Genomic DNA, 16,455 nt, shown 5'->3' with positions numbered 1-16,455 from the left:
TAATTGTATATAGTTCATTGAACAAGCATGGGAAACTGTGTTTAAACCCTTTACAATGAAGATCTGTGAAGTTATAAAGTATTTACAAAATATATAGATGCTTCGAAAATTGTCTATAAACTCACAAATCTTTATACTCTAAAGCCCCCAAACTCAACAGGCGTACCGTGGGCCGGATCTGGACCCAGAACGTGGTCAATATGGATCGAGGGTCCCGATTTTGTAACGTTCTGATGATAGTTCTGTTATTTTATCATTTGTTTTAGTATGGTCAGGGCGTGAGTTGAGGTGGGCAGTCTATGTTTGTCTTTCTATGTTGGTTTTTGTGTTCAGCCTAGTATGGTTCTCAATCAGAGGCAGGTGTCGTTAATTGTCTCTGATTGAGAATCATACTTACAGTGGGGCAAAAACATAGTTAGTCAGCCACCAATTGTGCAAGTTCTCCCACTTATAAAGATGAGAGAGGCCTGTCATTTTCATCATAGGTACACTTCAACTATGACAGGATTTTTAATGAATTTATTTGCAAATTATGGTGGAAAATAAGTATCTGATCACCTACAAACAAGCAAGATTTCTGGCTCTCACAGGCCTGTAAGAGGCTCCTCTGTCCTCCACTCGTTACCTGTATTAATGCCACCTGTTTGAACTTGTTATCAGTATAAAAGACAACTGTCCACAACCTCAAACTGTCAGACTCCAAACTCCGCTATGGCCAAGACCAAAGAGCTGTCAAAGGACACCAGAAACAAAATTGTAGACCTGCACCAGGCTGGGAAGACTGAATCTGCAATAGGTAAGCAGCTTGGTTTGAAGAAATCAACTGTGGGAGCAATTATTAGGAAATGGAAGACATACAAGACCAGGACAGAGGAGGAGCCTCTTACAGGTCTGTGAGAGCCACAAATCTTGCTTGTTTGTAGGTGACCAAATACCTTTTTTCCACCATAATTTGCAAATAAATTCATAAAAAATCCTACAATGTGATTTTCTGGATTTTTCCCCTCATTTTGTCTGTCATAGTTGAAGTGTACCTATGATGAAAATTACAGTCCTCTCTCATCTTTTTAAGTGGGAGAACTTGCACAATTGGTGGCTGACTAAATACTTTTTTGCCCCACTGTAGGTAGCCTGGGTTACACTGTTGGTTAGTGGGTGTTTGTTTCCGTGTGAGTGTTTGTCGCCACAAGGTACTGTTCCGGTTTTCGTCTTCATCACATCGTTTATTGTTTTGTATTTCAGTGTTCAGTTAGTTTTAAATAAATCGTCATGAACACTTACCACGCTGCATCTTGGTCCGATCCTTACCCCTCTTCAGACGAAGAGGAAATCTGCCGTTACAGATTTAATTCAACCCCTGCTATCATATGAACACACATAAGACATGGCAAAATGTGTAGAATTTCAGGAAATTAGCATTAACACGGCTAAATATTCTCTCCGCTAACAAGAAGGGTGTGAACTGTTTGGGGTCACATGGGTTGTGAGATGGAGGTTTGTTAATATGCTGATAAATTATGATGTCCATTCGAACCTTTGCTACCTAGGACATGTGTGACTGGACCTTCTCAAATAGTACACCTGCTATAAAGGGTGACATACTAGCTCCATTTGTATGCCAAAATGGGAAATAATTCACTGTGACATAGTCCCCCAAAAATGTCATCCAATGCACTCCAATCAAAACATTTCTAATCATGAAATGCAAACTTGTCACTTCCTTTCTGCATCTTCTGCTGTAATTTGGTCACCTGAAAAAAGTAGCAATGTCACCATGGACCAGCAAATGTCCTACTGTCCACTGTGACACACACTGTTCAGTATCAATCCAATTACAAACTCTCATTAGTATGATGTAAATTTTAGGACACCGCTACCCCCTAGATACATACAGTGCATTCTGAAATTATTCAGACCCCTTGACTTTTTCCACATTCCGTTAAGTTACAGCCTTATTCTAAAATTGATTAAATACACATTGTTGCTCATCAATCTACACAGAATACTCCATAACGACAAAGCAAAAACAGTTGTTTATAAATGTTTGCTAATTTATACAAATAAATATACAGAAATACCTTATTTACATAAGTATTCAGACCCTTTGCTATGATACTTGAAATTGAGCTCAGGTGCATCCTGTTTCTACAACTTGATTGGAGCCCACCTCTGGTAAATTCAATTGATTGGACATTATTTGAAAAGGCACACTCCTGTCTATATAAGGTCCCACAGTTGACAGTGCATGTCAGAGAAAAAAACAAGCCATGAGGTCGAAGGAATTGTCTGTAGAGCTCCGAGACAGGATTGTGTCGAGGCACAGATTTGGGGAAGTGTACCTAACCATTTATGCAGAATTGAAGGTCCCCAAGAACACATTGGCTTCCTCCTAAATGGAAGAAGTTTGGAACCTAGAGCTGGCCAGGTGGCCAAACCAAGCAATCGGGGGAAAAGGGCCTTGGTCAGGGAGGCGACCAAGAACTCGATCGTCACTCTGACAGAGCTCCAGATCTCCTCTGTGGAGATGGGAGAACCTTCCAGAAGGACAACCGTCTCTGCAGTACTCCACCAATCAGGCCTTTATGGTAGAGTGGCTAGACGTAAGCCACTTCTCAGTAAATGGCACATGACAACCAGCTTGGAGTTTGCCAAAATCCACCTAAAGGACTCTCAGACCATGAGAAGCAAGATTCTCCGGGCTAATGAAACCAAGATTGAACTCTTTGTCCTGAATATCAAGCGTCACTTCTGGAGAAAACCTGGCACCATCCCTACGGTGAAACATGGTGGTGGCAGCATCATGCTGTGGGGATGTTTTTCAGTGGCATGGACTGGGAGACTAGTCAGGATCGAGGGAAAGATGAACAGAGGAAAGTACAGAGAGATCCTTGATGAAAACCTGCTCCAGAGTGCTCAGGACCTCAGACTGGGGAGAAGGTTCATCTTCTAACAGGACAATGACCCTAAGACCTGAAAATAGCTGTGCAGCAACACCCCCATCCAACCTGACAGAGCTTGAGAGGAGCTTCAGAGAAGAATGGGAGAAACTCCCCAAATACCGGTGTGCCAAGCTTGTACCCAAGAAATCTCAAGGCTGTAATCGCTGCCAAAGGTGCATCAACAAAGTACTGAGTAAAGGGTATGCAAATATTTAAAAAAAAACTGTTTTTTGCATAGTGATTATGGGGTATTGTGTGTAGATTGATGAGGAGAAAAATAATTTCATCAATTTTAGAATAAGGCTGTAACGAATCAAAATGTGAAGGGGTCTGCATACTTTCCAAATGCACTGTAATAGGGACATTTAGCATGGTGAGTAGGGATGTCCTAAAATGCATACCAAACTGGTTATGAGTTCTCCAATGAAATGTCAAATTCAACTATCAATGTGGCCAGGTGCCTATTTAAGATGACTGCTGAGCCAGCTGATGGTTTAGGTGGTCATCAGCTGACCATATTAAGATGGCTGAGACAGAACACACAGACACACACCAATCAATTCACTAAATGGAAGCCAGCATCTGAGGACATTGCAGGGTGGATAAATTAAGATGGCCTTTACCAATGAAAAAAATGGTCAGGTCCGCAATGCAATAGCAGCTGGGTCTCGTCTACTTTGTTCCTTGACTTCCATCGAAACAAAAACAATTAGGGAGCGAGAGGTCTCACTTCCTCTTCTATCTCTGACTGCAGTATGTATCTTTGAAGGAACGTGGAGGATGAGGACTTTTTGGTGGTCATGTATGAAAGGAAATGATTTTTCTGGTTCCAGGTCATTATCCAAATAAAGCCATGCCGTCCTCCGGCTTGCTGCCTTGGCTTCAAGGCATGATGTGTAACATAGGCAACCCCTGTGTAAACCATCCCACGCCAGGAGAAGCACCAGGACAAGTCAACAACTTCAACAATTCCATGTATGTAGAAGGGCAACCATTTCAACCAATTTCCATACAGTGACAATTTCCAAATGTACTTCAATATGTCCTAGTTTGACTTACATTATTTCACCTTGATAATGGTAGGTTGTGATGCTCATTTGGCCATTGATATTGTTTTAGGATGTGCGTTATAACATATGTGAAAAATGTTATAGCTATGTTTATTTAGCCATGAAGTTTGTTTGTTTGTTTATTTAAGATTTTTCTTGAATAATGTTCCTTTTCTCAACCTTCCTCTGTCTAACCAGAATTGCTGGGATGTTGATCGAGCTGCAGTCACTTCTGGCAAACAGATCCATCCTAACCAAATTCCAGAGGCTTTCAGAGGATGTGGACCATTGGGCTTTGATTATACAGACATCTAACCCTGCAAACGGTACAGTATTTCAACATTTCAACTCAAATTGTTCAAACTGTTTTTAGGGCCCTGGAAAATCATGAGCCCTTTGGAGTGGTGATCTACTTTGGCACACAAACTCAACCGATCCAGTACCCACTGTTCAAAACTAAGTCTTAAACCAAACCCTGAAAATCTCATGAATAATAAAGCTTTTACAGCTTGTCCAATTACTGGTTCAGCAGTAATTGGAACAGTATAATACTTTACCAGACTGACAATCACTTCGCCATGGATTTGACCAAGGTCCTCTATCAACGAGAGTAGCCTATTCACAATTTTGTTATTCTCCAACATCCCTTGAAAAACAATGACAACTGATTATTTATGATCCAATTTTCTGTGTGAAGTGGCAGATCGTTTATCTTTATAAGTTGTTACTTTGCATTTGGCTCATTTAGCCTGATGATATTCAGATTTTCATAAGGCACCTAATTTGCAAATAGGCAAAAGGGGGCTTGGCCATTGTTGAGCCTCGCACAAACACCATCCTGAAAACCACATTTGCATTTTTGGGGTCGCGGGCTTGTAATATACAAGATTAAATCCATCAGAGATCTGTGCCACAGCTTAATTAATGGGATACGCTGTCTGAGGCGAGATGGCGAAAGGTCATTAACACAAGCAAGAAGCAGAGGAATATCAAAGGGATAGGGATGGCAAAGGTGACTGTATTGTGCTTCTCACCGGAGATGATTAAATGTGCTAGGGTGGGGACGCCAATCTCGTCCGGCAACCAAGTTCAGTCTGAGGCGAGAGTATGTTTTTGGTTTTGACATGTTAGAGTAATGTTGTCCTACCTGATTGGTGGTGTTACAATGATAATGACAGAGGTAGTAATAAGTGTATACTATTGGTAAGTGTATAGTATTTGTAAGAGCATAGTGGTAGTATGAGTATAGTATTAGCAAGAGTATAGTGGCAGTATGGTTATAGTATTAGCAAGTGTATAGCATTAGAATGAGAATAGTGGCAGCATGAGTATAGTGTTAGCAAGAGTATAGTGGTAGTATGAGTATAGTATTAGCATGTGGATAAGATTAGTATATGTATAGTATTAGTAAGTGAATAGTACAAGTAAGAGTATAGTATTGGTAAGAGTATAGAATTGGTATGAGTATAGTACTAGTAAGAGTATAGTGATATTAAGATTATAGTGGTAGCACTAGTATAGTATTAGTAAGAGTACAGTATTGGTAAGAGTATAGTATTGGTAAGAGTATAGTATTAATATGAGTATAGTGATATTAAGAGTATTGTGATAGTGAGAGTATAGCGACAGTAAGAGTATAGTGATATGATGAATATGGTATTAGTACGAGTATAGTACTAGTAAGAGTATAGTGATAGTAATAGTATATTATTAGTACGAGTATTAGTAAGAGTATCAGTAAGGGTATAGTACCAGTAATATTATAGCATTGGTAAGAGTATAGTGAGAGCAATAGTGTAGTATTGGTAAGAGTGTAGTATTAATAAGAGTGTAGTGATAGTAAGAGTGTAGTATTAGTAACAGTGTATTATTAGTAAGATCATAGTGACTGCAAGAGTATGGTGATAGTAAGAGTGTAGTGCTAGTAAGCATGTAGTTATAAGAGTGTAGTATTAGTAAAAATGTAGTATTAGAAAAGTGTAGTACTAGTACGAGTGTAGTGATAGTAAGAGTGTAGTGATGGTAATAGTGTAGTGATAGGAAGAGTTAAGTGATAGTAAGAGTATAATGGTAGTAAGAGTATAGTGATAGTAAGAGTAAAGTATTACTAAGGTCATAGTGTTAGTAAAAGGATATTATTCATAAGAGTACAGTATTATTACGAGTATGAGTAGCTCTACCTGTGGTTTAAGTTAAAAAGTCCTTAGCATATCCACCAATATTGAAATTAGTTCCATAACAGATTTCATTATGTTCTATTTATTTACTCTAGAATACTTAAACGAACCATGTAGCCTAGTAGCTAACCACTGCACAGGAAACTAGTACTGGGATGTATTTCGCTTGTGAGCTGCACCCTTACATTCTCATTCAAAGCGGGCAGGTTTGCATTCAACAGTCGATTGGTTTTGATTTTGTCTCTGCGATCATGACTATCAGTGGGAATATATAGCTAGCTGGCTAATTGTTTTTGTTTGAATGATGTATCTGGACACTGTATCAGCTTTTTTGTATCACCTGGTTGCTGGTTCCTGGTCTTTTGAAAATATAAATTGAAGAGTCGTTTGAAGCTTGGCCTCGTAGCGAGGACAGCTTTCTCCTTACATTTACATTACATTTAAGTCATTTAGCAGACGCTCTTATCCAGAGCGACTTACAAATTGGTGCTTTCACCTTATGACATCCAGTGGAACAGCCACTTTACAATAGTGCATCTAGGTCTTTTAAGGGGGGGGGGGGAGGGGGAGAAGGATTACTTTATCCTATCCTAGGTATTCCTTAAAGAGGTTTCTCCTACTCTGAACTGTATGTGGTGAGCTTTCTGGCTCCCAGAGCTGCTGAGGCATCACCCAAGTGGGTACCATACATTCTGGAGGAGGAGAAGTCCAGTTGCTACACGACTCAGGCTGGTTCCCAGAGTAGCCCTCTACATGATCGTCACCAGACTCCATCTTTATCAACCATCTCCCTGACCCCCCTCCTCTGAACTGTCCCTCTCCATCTTTGGAGGATGCATGCACTCAAAGACTTGGCCTCTATTGGTTGACCTTACTAAAGCTAGGCTACTCATGATGATGTATCGGTTGACCTTACTAAAGCTAGGCTACTCATGATGATGTATCGGTTGACCTAACTATAGGTAGGCTACTCATGATGATGTATCGGTTGACCTAACTATAGGTAGGCTACTCATGATGATGTATCGGTTGACCTAACTATAGGTAGGCTACTCATGATGATGTATCGGTTGACCTAACTATAGGTAGGCTACTCATGATGATGTATCGGTTGACCTAACTATAGGTAGGCTACTCATGATGATGTATCGGTTGACCTTACTAAAGCTAGGCTACCCCTGACGATGTATCGGTTGACCTTACTAAAGCTAAGCTACTCATGATGATGTATCGGTTGACCTTACTAAAGCTAGGCTACTCATGATGATGTATCGGTTGACCTTACTAAAGCTAGGCTACTCATGATGATGTATCGGTTGACCTAACTATAGGTAGGTTACTCATGATGATGTATCGGTTGACCTTACTAAAGCTAGGCTACTCATGATGATGTATCGGTTGACCTTACTAAAGCTAGGCTACTCATGATGATGTATCGGTTGACCTAACTATAGGTAGGCTACTCATGATGATGTATCGGTTGACCTAACTATAGGTAGGCTACTCATGATGATGTATCGGTTGACCTAACTATAGGTAGGCTACTCATGATGATGTATCGGTTGACCTTACTAAAGCTAGGCTACCCCTGACGATGTATCGGTTGACCTTACTAAAGCTAAGCTACTCATGATGATGTATCGGTTGACCTTACTAAAGCTAGGCTACTCATGATGATGTATCGGTTGACCTTACTAAAGCTAGGCTACTCATGATGATGTATCGGTTGACCTAACTATAGGTAGGTTACTCATGATGATGTATCGGTTGACCTTACTAAAGCTAGGCTACTCATGATGATGTATCGGTTGACCTAACTATAGGTAGGCTACTCAGGATGATGTACTGCTGGTACTGTTTTGCTTTTGAAGCACTTTGAGATTGTTATGAAAAGTGCTATAGAAATGTAATTTATTATTATCATCAGCACAAAATGGCTACTTAACTGACTGATACACGTTTAGCAATGGTGTGCGAGCTCTCACTAAAACAATTCAACTGTTTGACCCTCCCTCGCTCTTATCCACATTTTATTGCAACATTCACTTGGAGAATACAATACCATTTCAATTCTGATTCATCAGTAGTTTATGACCCTCCAAAGTGATGAGTAAACAAATCAAAGCAAAGCACTCTGGGGAATTTTACACCTAATGCTGTCAACAACAACATGAGAAAGGAACATCACCTCTTTCAGAAATATCTCCCAATCTTTGATGTTTGACACTTTTAGGGAGTATACTGCATTCCATCTTCCCAAAAGAATGACACAGCTCCCTCAAAAATAGTTTTCACCCCAGATCCATTCTAACGCGAAAGCACAACTTGTTCTCTTCTCTCCCTTCCTGTTTAAGGTCAGCCCATTCCTCTGAGAAGTATCCTAAATGACAATGAAATGTTCACCGCATATCTGAAGAAGAACTTGTCCATGCCATTGACAGTAGTCAACAGTCTGATGAACTCAAATATTCACCGGAATGAGGTGAGTCAGCAAAACGCCACACACACATTTATTTCACGTCATAGTACTGCATGCAAAATATGTGCAGAAAGGTCCGGAAACAACATTGCACTCTTAACAAACTCAACACAACTTTATTTGCCTGCTTTTCTCTTAAACACTTCGCCCACACACAACACACAAACACAGACTTTTCAGCAAGGGTGCAGTGGCGCTAGAGCCAGTTTTTAAATGTCTTGTTCAAGAGCAAAATGGTTGGAGATTGTAGTTGGGATAAGAGACGAGCAGTCTTGCACTTCTTTTAGTACCCAGCTGTTGATTCAAACCAGGGACCTCTCCAACCTCTAGGCTACTACCTACCTCCCAAAATGATTGAACATATCACTGAATGTATTGCAAGGACATCATTTTCATCTTTGTTCAAGCCCAGCACTAACACACCTGGTTCAACTCATTTTACTAATCCCCAAGTCCCTGATTAGTAAAATCAGGTGTGTTAACCTTGGGGCTTCCCAAGTGTGAATACTTGGGGGTCCCCCAGTAGTTGATTGAGGAACACTGCTTTACCTGGCTGGGACCTTTGTCTTTGTGTTTGGGTGAAATAAAGCTATACTGTAAGTGTGATCTATGAGCGACCCATTCAGATGTTCCCAATTGATACGCTGCTCCAACTGATATCAGAAGATGTGGAGGAAGACAATTATGTGTGCCAGGCAAATCAAATCAAATCAAATCAAATTGTATTTGTCACATACACATGGTTAGCAGATGTTAATGCGAGTGTAGCGAAATGCTTGTGCTTCTAGTTCCGACAATGCAGTGATAACCAACAAGTAATCTAACTAACAATTCCAAAACTACTGTCTTATACACAGTGTAAGGGGATAAGGAATATGTACATAAGGATATATGAATGAGTGATGGTACAGAGCAGCATACAGTAGATGGTATCGAGTACAGTATATACATATGAGATGAGTATGTAGACAAAGTAAACAAAGTGGCATAGTTAAAGTGGCTAGTGACATAAGAATGCAGTCGATGATCTAGAGTACAGTATATACATATGCATATGAGATGAATAATGTAGGGTAAGTAACATTATATAAGGTAGCATTGTTTAAAGTGGCTAGTGATATATTTACATCATTTCCCATCAATTCCCATTATTAAAGTGGCTGGAGTTGGGTCAGTGTCAATGACAGTGTGTTGGCAGCAGCCACTCAATGTTAGTGATTGCTGTTTAACAGTCTGATGGCCTTGAGATAGAAGCTGTTTTTCAGTCTCTCGGTCCCAGCTTTGATGCACCTGTACTGACCTCGCCTTCTGGATGATAGCGGGGTGAACAGGCAGTGGTTCGGGTGGTTGATGTCCTTGATGATCTTTATGGCCTTCCTGTAACATCGGGTGACAGTACACAATTCCCTGACAAGGGTGTTCAGATAGAATGCACAAGGATTAGGAGATCACCATCTCCTCCACTCACTGTCTAATGTGTGCGTGGGCCGGGGGTAGTGTGTGTGTGTTGTCTGTGTCTGTCTGCTCATGTGCATATGTGCAAAGTACAAAAACTGAAAACTGAATCAGATAGGTTTCTTTCACTTCTGACACTCCTCATATCCTTTAACAAGATGATGGGCATTTCAAGGCAAGACGACCTGAGAACCACCCTCTGCAATGGAACAACACTTGATAGATATGTGGAATTCACCAGCGCGTCTGACAAGGAGGCCTTTCAGAATGTCAGCTGCTCCCTCCCAGAACAACAGATGAGACGAGCCAAGGAAGTTTTCCTACAAAACCTGAATACAAGCAAGATACTCACCAACGTAAGTAATTGGAATTAGGCTTACAACTTGAATGCTGTCAATTTACCTTCCGCCTGGAATCCTTAATGGTGAAACGGCCACGTCCGTTTGGGATATTACAACAACAAAGATGTTACAGCAAACAATTGACACTGTTTTTTTTCTCCCTCTGACATCATGGCACACGCGATAGAACAGCAGAATACCCACACTGCTCGATGCAATAACAGTGGCGCTGTTTCCCCTAATGCAGATTCCATCTTGAAATGTGTTGTTTGTTTCACTGTGACACACAGTGCATGTAATGGAGCAGCATCGTATTTCACTGACCTTTTCTCTCTTTTGGATCTGAATGGTTTGAAATCTATGGTAGTCACTGGCTGATGGTTGTGGCATGTGGCATATTGGTGATTTGCAATTAGTGGCTATTTTCAGTCCAAGACATCCACATGTCACCAAGTAGGGAACAAATATTAAGGCTAAATAAGGAGTTCTTAGACTGTAGTCAATTGGAGCTTGTTACTGTCAAATTGCAGGCACATCCTGTGCAGCTGTAACACTCAACTTAATACTGCTGTATAATAATACATATTTTAGTTCTATTGAGCTGCATAGTTTCTAAGAAGCAAAGAAAACATTAAATTGGACTTACTTATTCCTTTTAGCTCGCAGTAAACCAAAGGGCATCAACAGTGCATTGAATTGGATATATACAATATTATACAATATTGTGGAGTCGGCAATCATTTAGGTTAATATTCTAGATCATTTTCTCTGGAGTATTTTCATTACTGAATCTCACTGTCTCCGCGAGTTCACTTTTTCAATCTTGCATCGAACAGAGCATCCTAAGGTCAAAACTGTCCAAGACAATCACCATCTTAACCTGCGTTGTTTATTGCACATTTGAAATATGTGAGAGTGTATCTGTCTCAATATGTTGGCATGGTGGTATAACGGTTTGGACGGCTGTCGGGGAAAAGTATGTTTGAATAAACCCAAGGTGAGAGATTTTCCCTAAGCCTGAGAAGCTGAGATTTTTGCTCTGTTAAAGAGGCTGGATGGAAGTTAAGTTACTAAACTCATGGAACCACACAATACCTAGTTTTCGGCAAACAAAATGCTTTTGCTCATGGGCGTTGGGAGTTGTATCCCTTTTAGTCAAATGAGGTCAATTCTGGGCAAAATGCAGTGTATTTGGAAAGCCCTTTACTTTTTTCCACATTTTGTTGTTATAGCCTTATTAAAAAATGTATTATATAGCCTCATCAATCTACACACAAAACCCCATAATGACAAAGCAAAAACAGGTTTTTAGACAAATATAAAACTTAAATTTACGTAAGTATTCAGACCCTTTATTCAGTACTCTGTTGAAGCATCTTTTGCAGCGATTACAGCCTTGAGTCTTCTTGGGTATGACGCTACAAGCTTTGGTACACATGTATTTGGGGAGTTTCTCCCATTCTTCTCTGCAGATCCTCTAAAGCTCTGTCAGGTTGGATGGTGAGCATCACTACACAGCTATTTTCAGATCTCTCCAGAGATGTTCGATCGGGTTCATGTCCGGGCTCTGGCTGGGCCAATCAAGAACATTCAGAGACTTGTCCCGAAGCCACTCGTGCATTATCTTGGCTGTGTGCTTAGGGTCGTTGGCCTGTTGGAAGGGGAACCTTCGCCCCAGTCTGAGTTCCTGAGCGCTCTGGAGAGGTTTTTATGAAGGATCTCTTTGTACTTTGTTCCGTACATCTTTCCCTCAATCCTGACTAGTCTCCCAGTCCCTGCCGCTGAAAAACATCCCCACAGCATGATGCTGCCACCACCATGCTTCACCATAGGGATGGTGCCAGGTTTCGTCCGGACGTGACTCTTGGCAATCAGGCCAAAGAGTTCAATCTTGGTTTCATCAGACCAAAGAATCTTGTTTTTCATGGTCTGAGAGTCCTTTAGGTGGCTTTTAGAAAACTCTAAGTGGTCTGTCATGTGCCATTTACTGATGAGTGGCTTCCATCTGGCCACTCTACCATAAAGGCCTGATTGGTGGAGTGCTGCAGAGTGCTGGTTGTCCTTCTGGAAGGTCCTCCCATCTCCACAGAGGATCTCTGGAGCTCTGTCAGAGTGACCATTGGGTTCTTGGTCTCCTCCCTGACCAAAGCCCTTCTTCCCCAATTGCACAGTTTGGCTGGGAGGCCAGCTCTAGGAAGAGTCTTGGTGGTGCCAAACTTCTTTAATTTAAGAATGATGGAGGCCAATGTGTTCTTGGGGATCTTCAATGCTGCAGACATTTTTTGGTACCCTTTCCCAGATCTGTGCCTCGACACAATCCTGTCTCGGAGCTCTACAGACAATTCCTTCAAACTCATGGCTTGTTTTTTTTCTCTGACATGCACAGTCAACTGTGAGACCTTATATAGACAGGTGTGTGCCTTTCCAAAACATGTCCAATCAATTTAATTTACCACAGGTGGATTCCATTCAAGTTTTAGAAACATCTCAAGGATGATCAATGGAAACAGTATGCACCTGAGCTCAATTTCATGTCTCATAGCAAAGGGTCTGAATACTTATGTAAATAATATATCTCAGTTTACTTTAATTAATTTGTAAAAATGTCTAGAAACCTGTTTTCGTTTTGTCATTATGGGGTATTGTGTTTAGATTGACAAATTGTTTTTTCATGTAATCCATTTTAGAATAAGGCTGTAACAAAATGTGGAAAAAGGACAGGGTCCGGAAAACTTTCCGAATGCATTGTATCTGTCCATTTAGGGGAACCTTTTTGGCTCTAGAGCATCAAAGCCAAAATGTTTGCATTTACCTCTTTAATTGAAGTTTGTTCTCTATGCTTCTCCAGTGGCCGTAGTAAAGTAAAAGCAATTCAATTTGTTTGAATAAAAATGGATATTTTCTTGATTTCATTTAAACATTATTTACAGTGGAGGCTACAAAAGAGTGCACAAGTTTATCTTTGAGAGAAAGTGTATAGGACAGCAAAAGCAATAAATAAATGATAAGGCAAGAAGTACACAGGCGGGAAAAAATGCCATTTGAGCAACTTAAGCCCGGAGGCATTTTCAGTCATAGACAAGAAAGCCAGACAAGCTCCGAGCAAAATGGAGCTGGAAAAACATTCTTTCACACTCAGAGAGATGGGAGTTGCGGAAAAGTGTTGATAACAAAAATATAAAGAAAGGGACTTAAAGAAAGAAAGAAAAAAGAGACAGGGTTTATCGAGACAGAGTTGAGTGGTAGTGGGTGATTTGGACATTTGTTGCAGCTTAGCACAGTGCACGATAGATAGTGAGGTCATAGTAAGTAACTGGTGCTCTCTACTTCTGTCATACAATGGTCAAGGTGCACAGTAGGTTAGAGATGTATGAAAATAAGATGTTTTGACCTTAAATTAATTTAATTCAAAAAACGTTATTGATCCCCATAGGGCAAATAGGATTTGTCACCGGTGTAGAATACACACAGTGATTAAAACGCATACAACAGATAGGTGACGTTTTTACAGGATCAGCCATAGCAGTACAGTGCCCCTGGAGCAAATTAAGTTTAAGTGCTTTGCTCAAGGGCACATTGACAGATTTTCACGTAGACGGCTTGGGTATTCGAACAAGCAACCTTTCGGTTAATGGCCCAAAGCTCTAACTGCAAGGCTACCTGTTGCCTGAGCACTGATGGCTGTCGGAACAAGTACAATACATTATGTCAATGGCATCAACAGTATAAATATAATTTAACATCTTACAAACTAGTAGTGTTGTTATGATAACAGATGTTTTACCTCAAAACCAATTCCAGGTTTAGTATCATGATACCGAAACGATACTCAATAGTAAAATGATATTTGATAACAAAACGATACCACAGCAAAATAAAAAAAATGTATTAGGTAAAGACACAGAATAACCACTGGGCCTATGTATTTATTTTTTACATTTAACAATATGTTGATAACTGGTAGAACAAATAAAAATAAATGGAATATCTTCTATTCTATATTACATTTCTTGCAAAAATAAAACACCATATTAAATAACAGAAGAATACCTTACATTTTCCAGATGCGAAACCATATCGGATACTTTTTTGTTTTACAATTACATGTAAGCCGTTTTAAAATGTAATTTAATACATATCAGGGTTCATTTGCTCCTCTATGATTCATAAAAGTAGCTTTTTTGTCTTAAATTAAGGTTAGGATTAGGTATAAGGTTAGCGGTGTGGTTAAGGTTAGGTTTAAAATCACAATTCAAGAAAATAAATTATAGAAATAGGCGGGGTTTGTGACTTTGTGGCTGTGGTAACTAGTGACAACCCTGCTGGCTAGTGGCTACTGCTAGCAAGTCTAGACAAATAGTCTAAATACTGTATATTACTGTCAAGTTATCAGTGCATTTCAAATTACTTTGGGTTGTGTAATCATATTATAAAGCTAACATGAATATCATGCTGAATATATGTTGATCTCTTTGTCACTCAAAAATAATAAAAATGTAGTCTAATAATAACGTTACAATGCAAATCTAACGTGTAAAATGTGTCATTTATGTCATTTTGGAACTAAATCTCCCTTGCGCTGCACTGCTTTGGTCACATTTTGCTTAATAAAAATAAAATAAAAAATAGTTTATGTGGGCTGGTCCTCATCTCCTAATCAAAGTATTCCCATAGTTCGCTTCTGCAGACAGTTTTGTCAACAAGCTGCGGGCGTAGAGGTATGATGTTTTCATTAGAAGAAGCCATGCTGCCGGCTATGCATATTCATGGCGTGAGGCTAGTATCATAGCATCTCTCTCCATTTAATACCAGCAGTTGACGTCAACAACCTTTACCAAATTTTCAAAAATGGAATACAATAACGAAATGTATCCACCAATCCAAAGAAAGGATAGGCGGAAGATAGAAAGTCTGCCGTGCCGCTTTGTGGACAACGGCTCCTATTGTTAGGGCGGAGAGACATGTATCTTGTCAGTATATCTATAAACTTTGTTACTACTGCTCACTGAGAAGATTCAGACAAAATATTAGACAGACTCAATGCTCTCAATCCATATATGATGTGAGACACACGGAAGTACTGAAAGTAAAAACAATTCTAGTACCGAACTATGTTCTAGTATCGAAAAAGTACAGACTTTTCGGTGTACTGTGTAAACACTACAACCTACGTAGCACTTATCATAGGATAAATATATAATAATAACCAGTTTTATTAGTTTTTATATGATTTGAAAGGACATGGAATTACACAGGAACAATAGTTTTTGTCCCTGACTCATTTTGTGACAATAATATAACATTATTATAAATAATGCCAAGAGTGTGCAAATCTGTCATCAAGGCAAAGGGTTGCTACTTTGAAGAATCTCAAATATAAAATATATTTTATTTGTTTAACACTTTTTTGGTTACTACATGATTCCATTATTATTATTATTATTATTATGATTATGATTATTTCGTAGTTGTGATGTCTTCACTATTATTCTACAATGTAGAAAATAGCAACAACTAAGAAAACCCTGGAATGAGTACCGTAATTGCTGGACTATAAGCCGCTACTTTTTTCCCACGCTTTGAACCTCGCGGTTTATACAATGACGCGGCTAATTTATGGATTTTTCCCGCTTTCACAAGATTCATGCCGCCAAAAAACTGAGCACCGTCACATAATGTGACGTAAATCGAGCGCGCTCAAACTTCCCATCATTCTGATTACGGTAGTCATTTTGTCACCCTCATCATGGCAAAGACACGGAGAAATGCATATGATGCAGCTTTCAAGTTGAAGGCGATCGATCTGGCTGTTGGAAACGGGAATAGAGCTGTTGCACGGGAGCTTGGCCTTAATGAGTCAATGATAAGACGTTGGAAACAGCAGCGTGAGGAACTGCCTCAGTGCAAAAAGACGACAAAAGCTTTCAGAGGGAAGAAAAGCAGATGACCCGAACTAGAAAATGAGCTTGAAGACTGGGTCAACACACAGAGAGCAGACGGCCGAGGTATTTCAAC

General features: G+C 39.9%; 1 protein-coding gene across 1 annotated transcript in view; it reads left to right on the top strand.

The window, feature by feature from the left end:
* Positions 1–16,455, top strand: part of LOC115133544 (phospholipid-transporting ATPase ABCA1-like) — a 293,869-nt gene that overhangs the window by 33,273 nt on the left and 244,141 nt on the right. Inside the window, exons 4-7 of the mRNA XM_029666848.2 lie at positions 3,773–3,914; positions 4,187–4,314; positions 8,520–8,647; positions 10,258–10,455. Coding sequence (XP_029522708.1) covers positions 3,773–3,914; positions 4,187–4,314; positions 8,520–8,647; positions 10,258–10,455 — 596 coding nt within the window. The remainder of the gene's footprint in view (positions 1–3,772; positions 3,915–4,186; positions 4,315–8,519; positions 8,648–10,257; positions 10,456–16,455) is intronic.

Source organism: Oncorhynchus nerka, linkage group LG8 (genome assembly GCF_034236695.1).
Source record: "Oncorhynchus nerka isolate Pitt River linkage group LG8, Oner_Uvic_2.0, whole genome shotgun sequence".
NCBI lineage: Eukaryota > Metazoa > Chordata > Actinopteri > Salmoniformes > Salmonidae > Oncorhynchus > Oncorhynchus nerka.
This window is presented reverse-complemented; position numbering and strand designations above follow the sequence as displayed.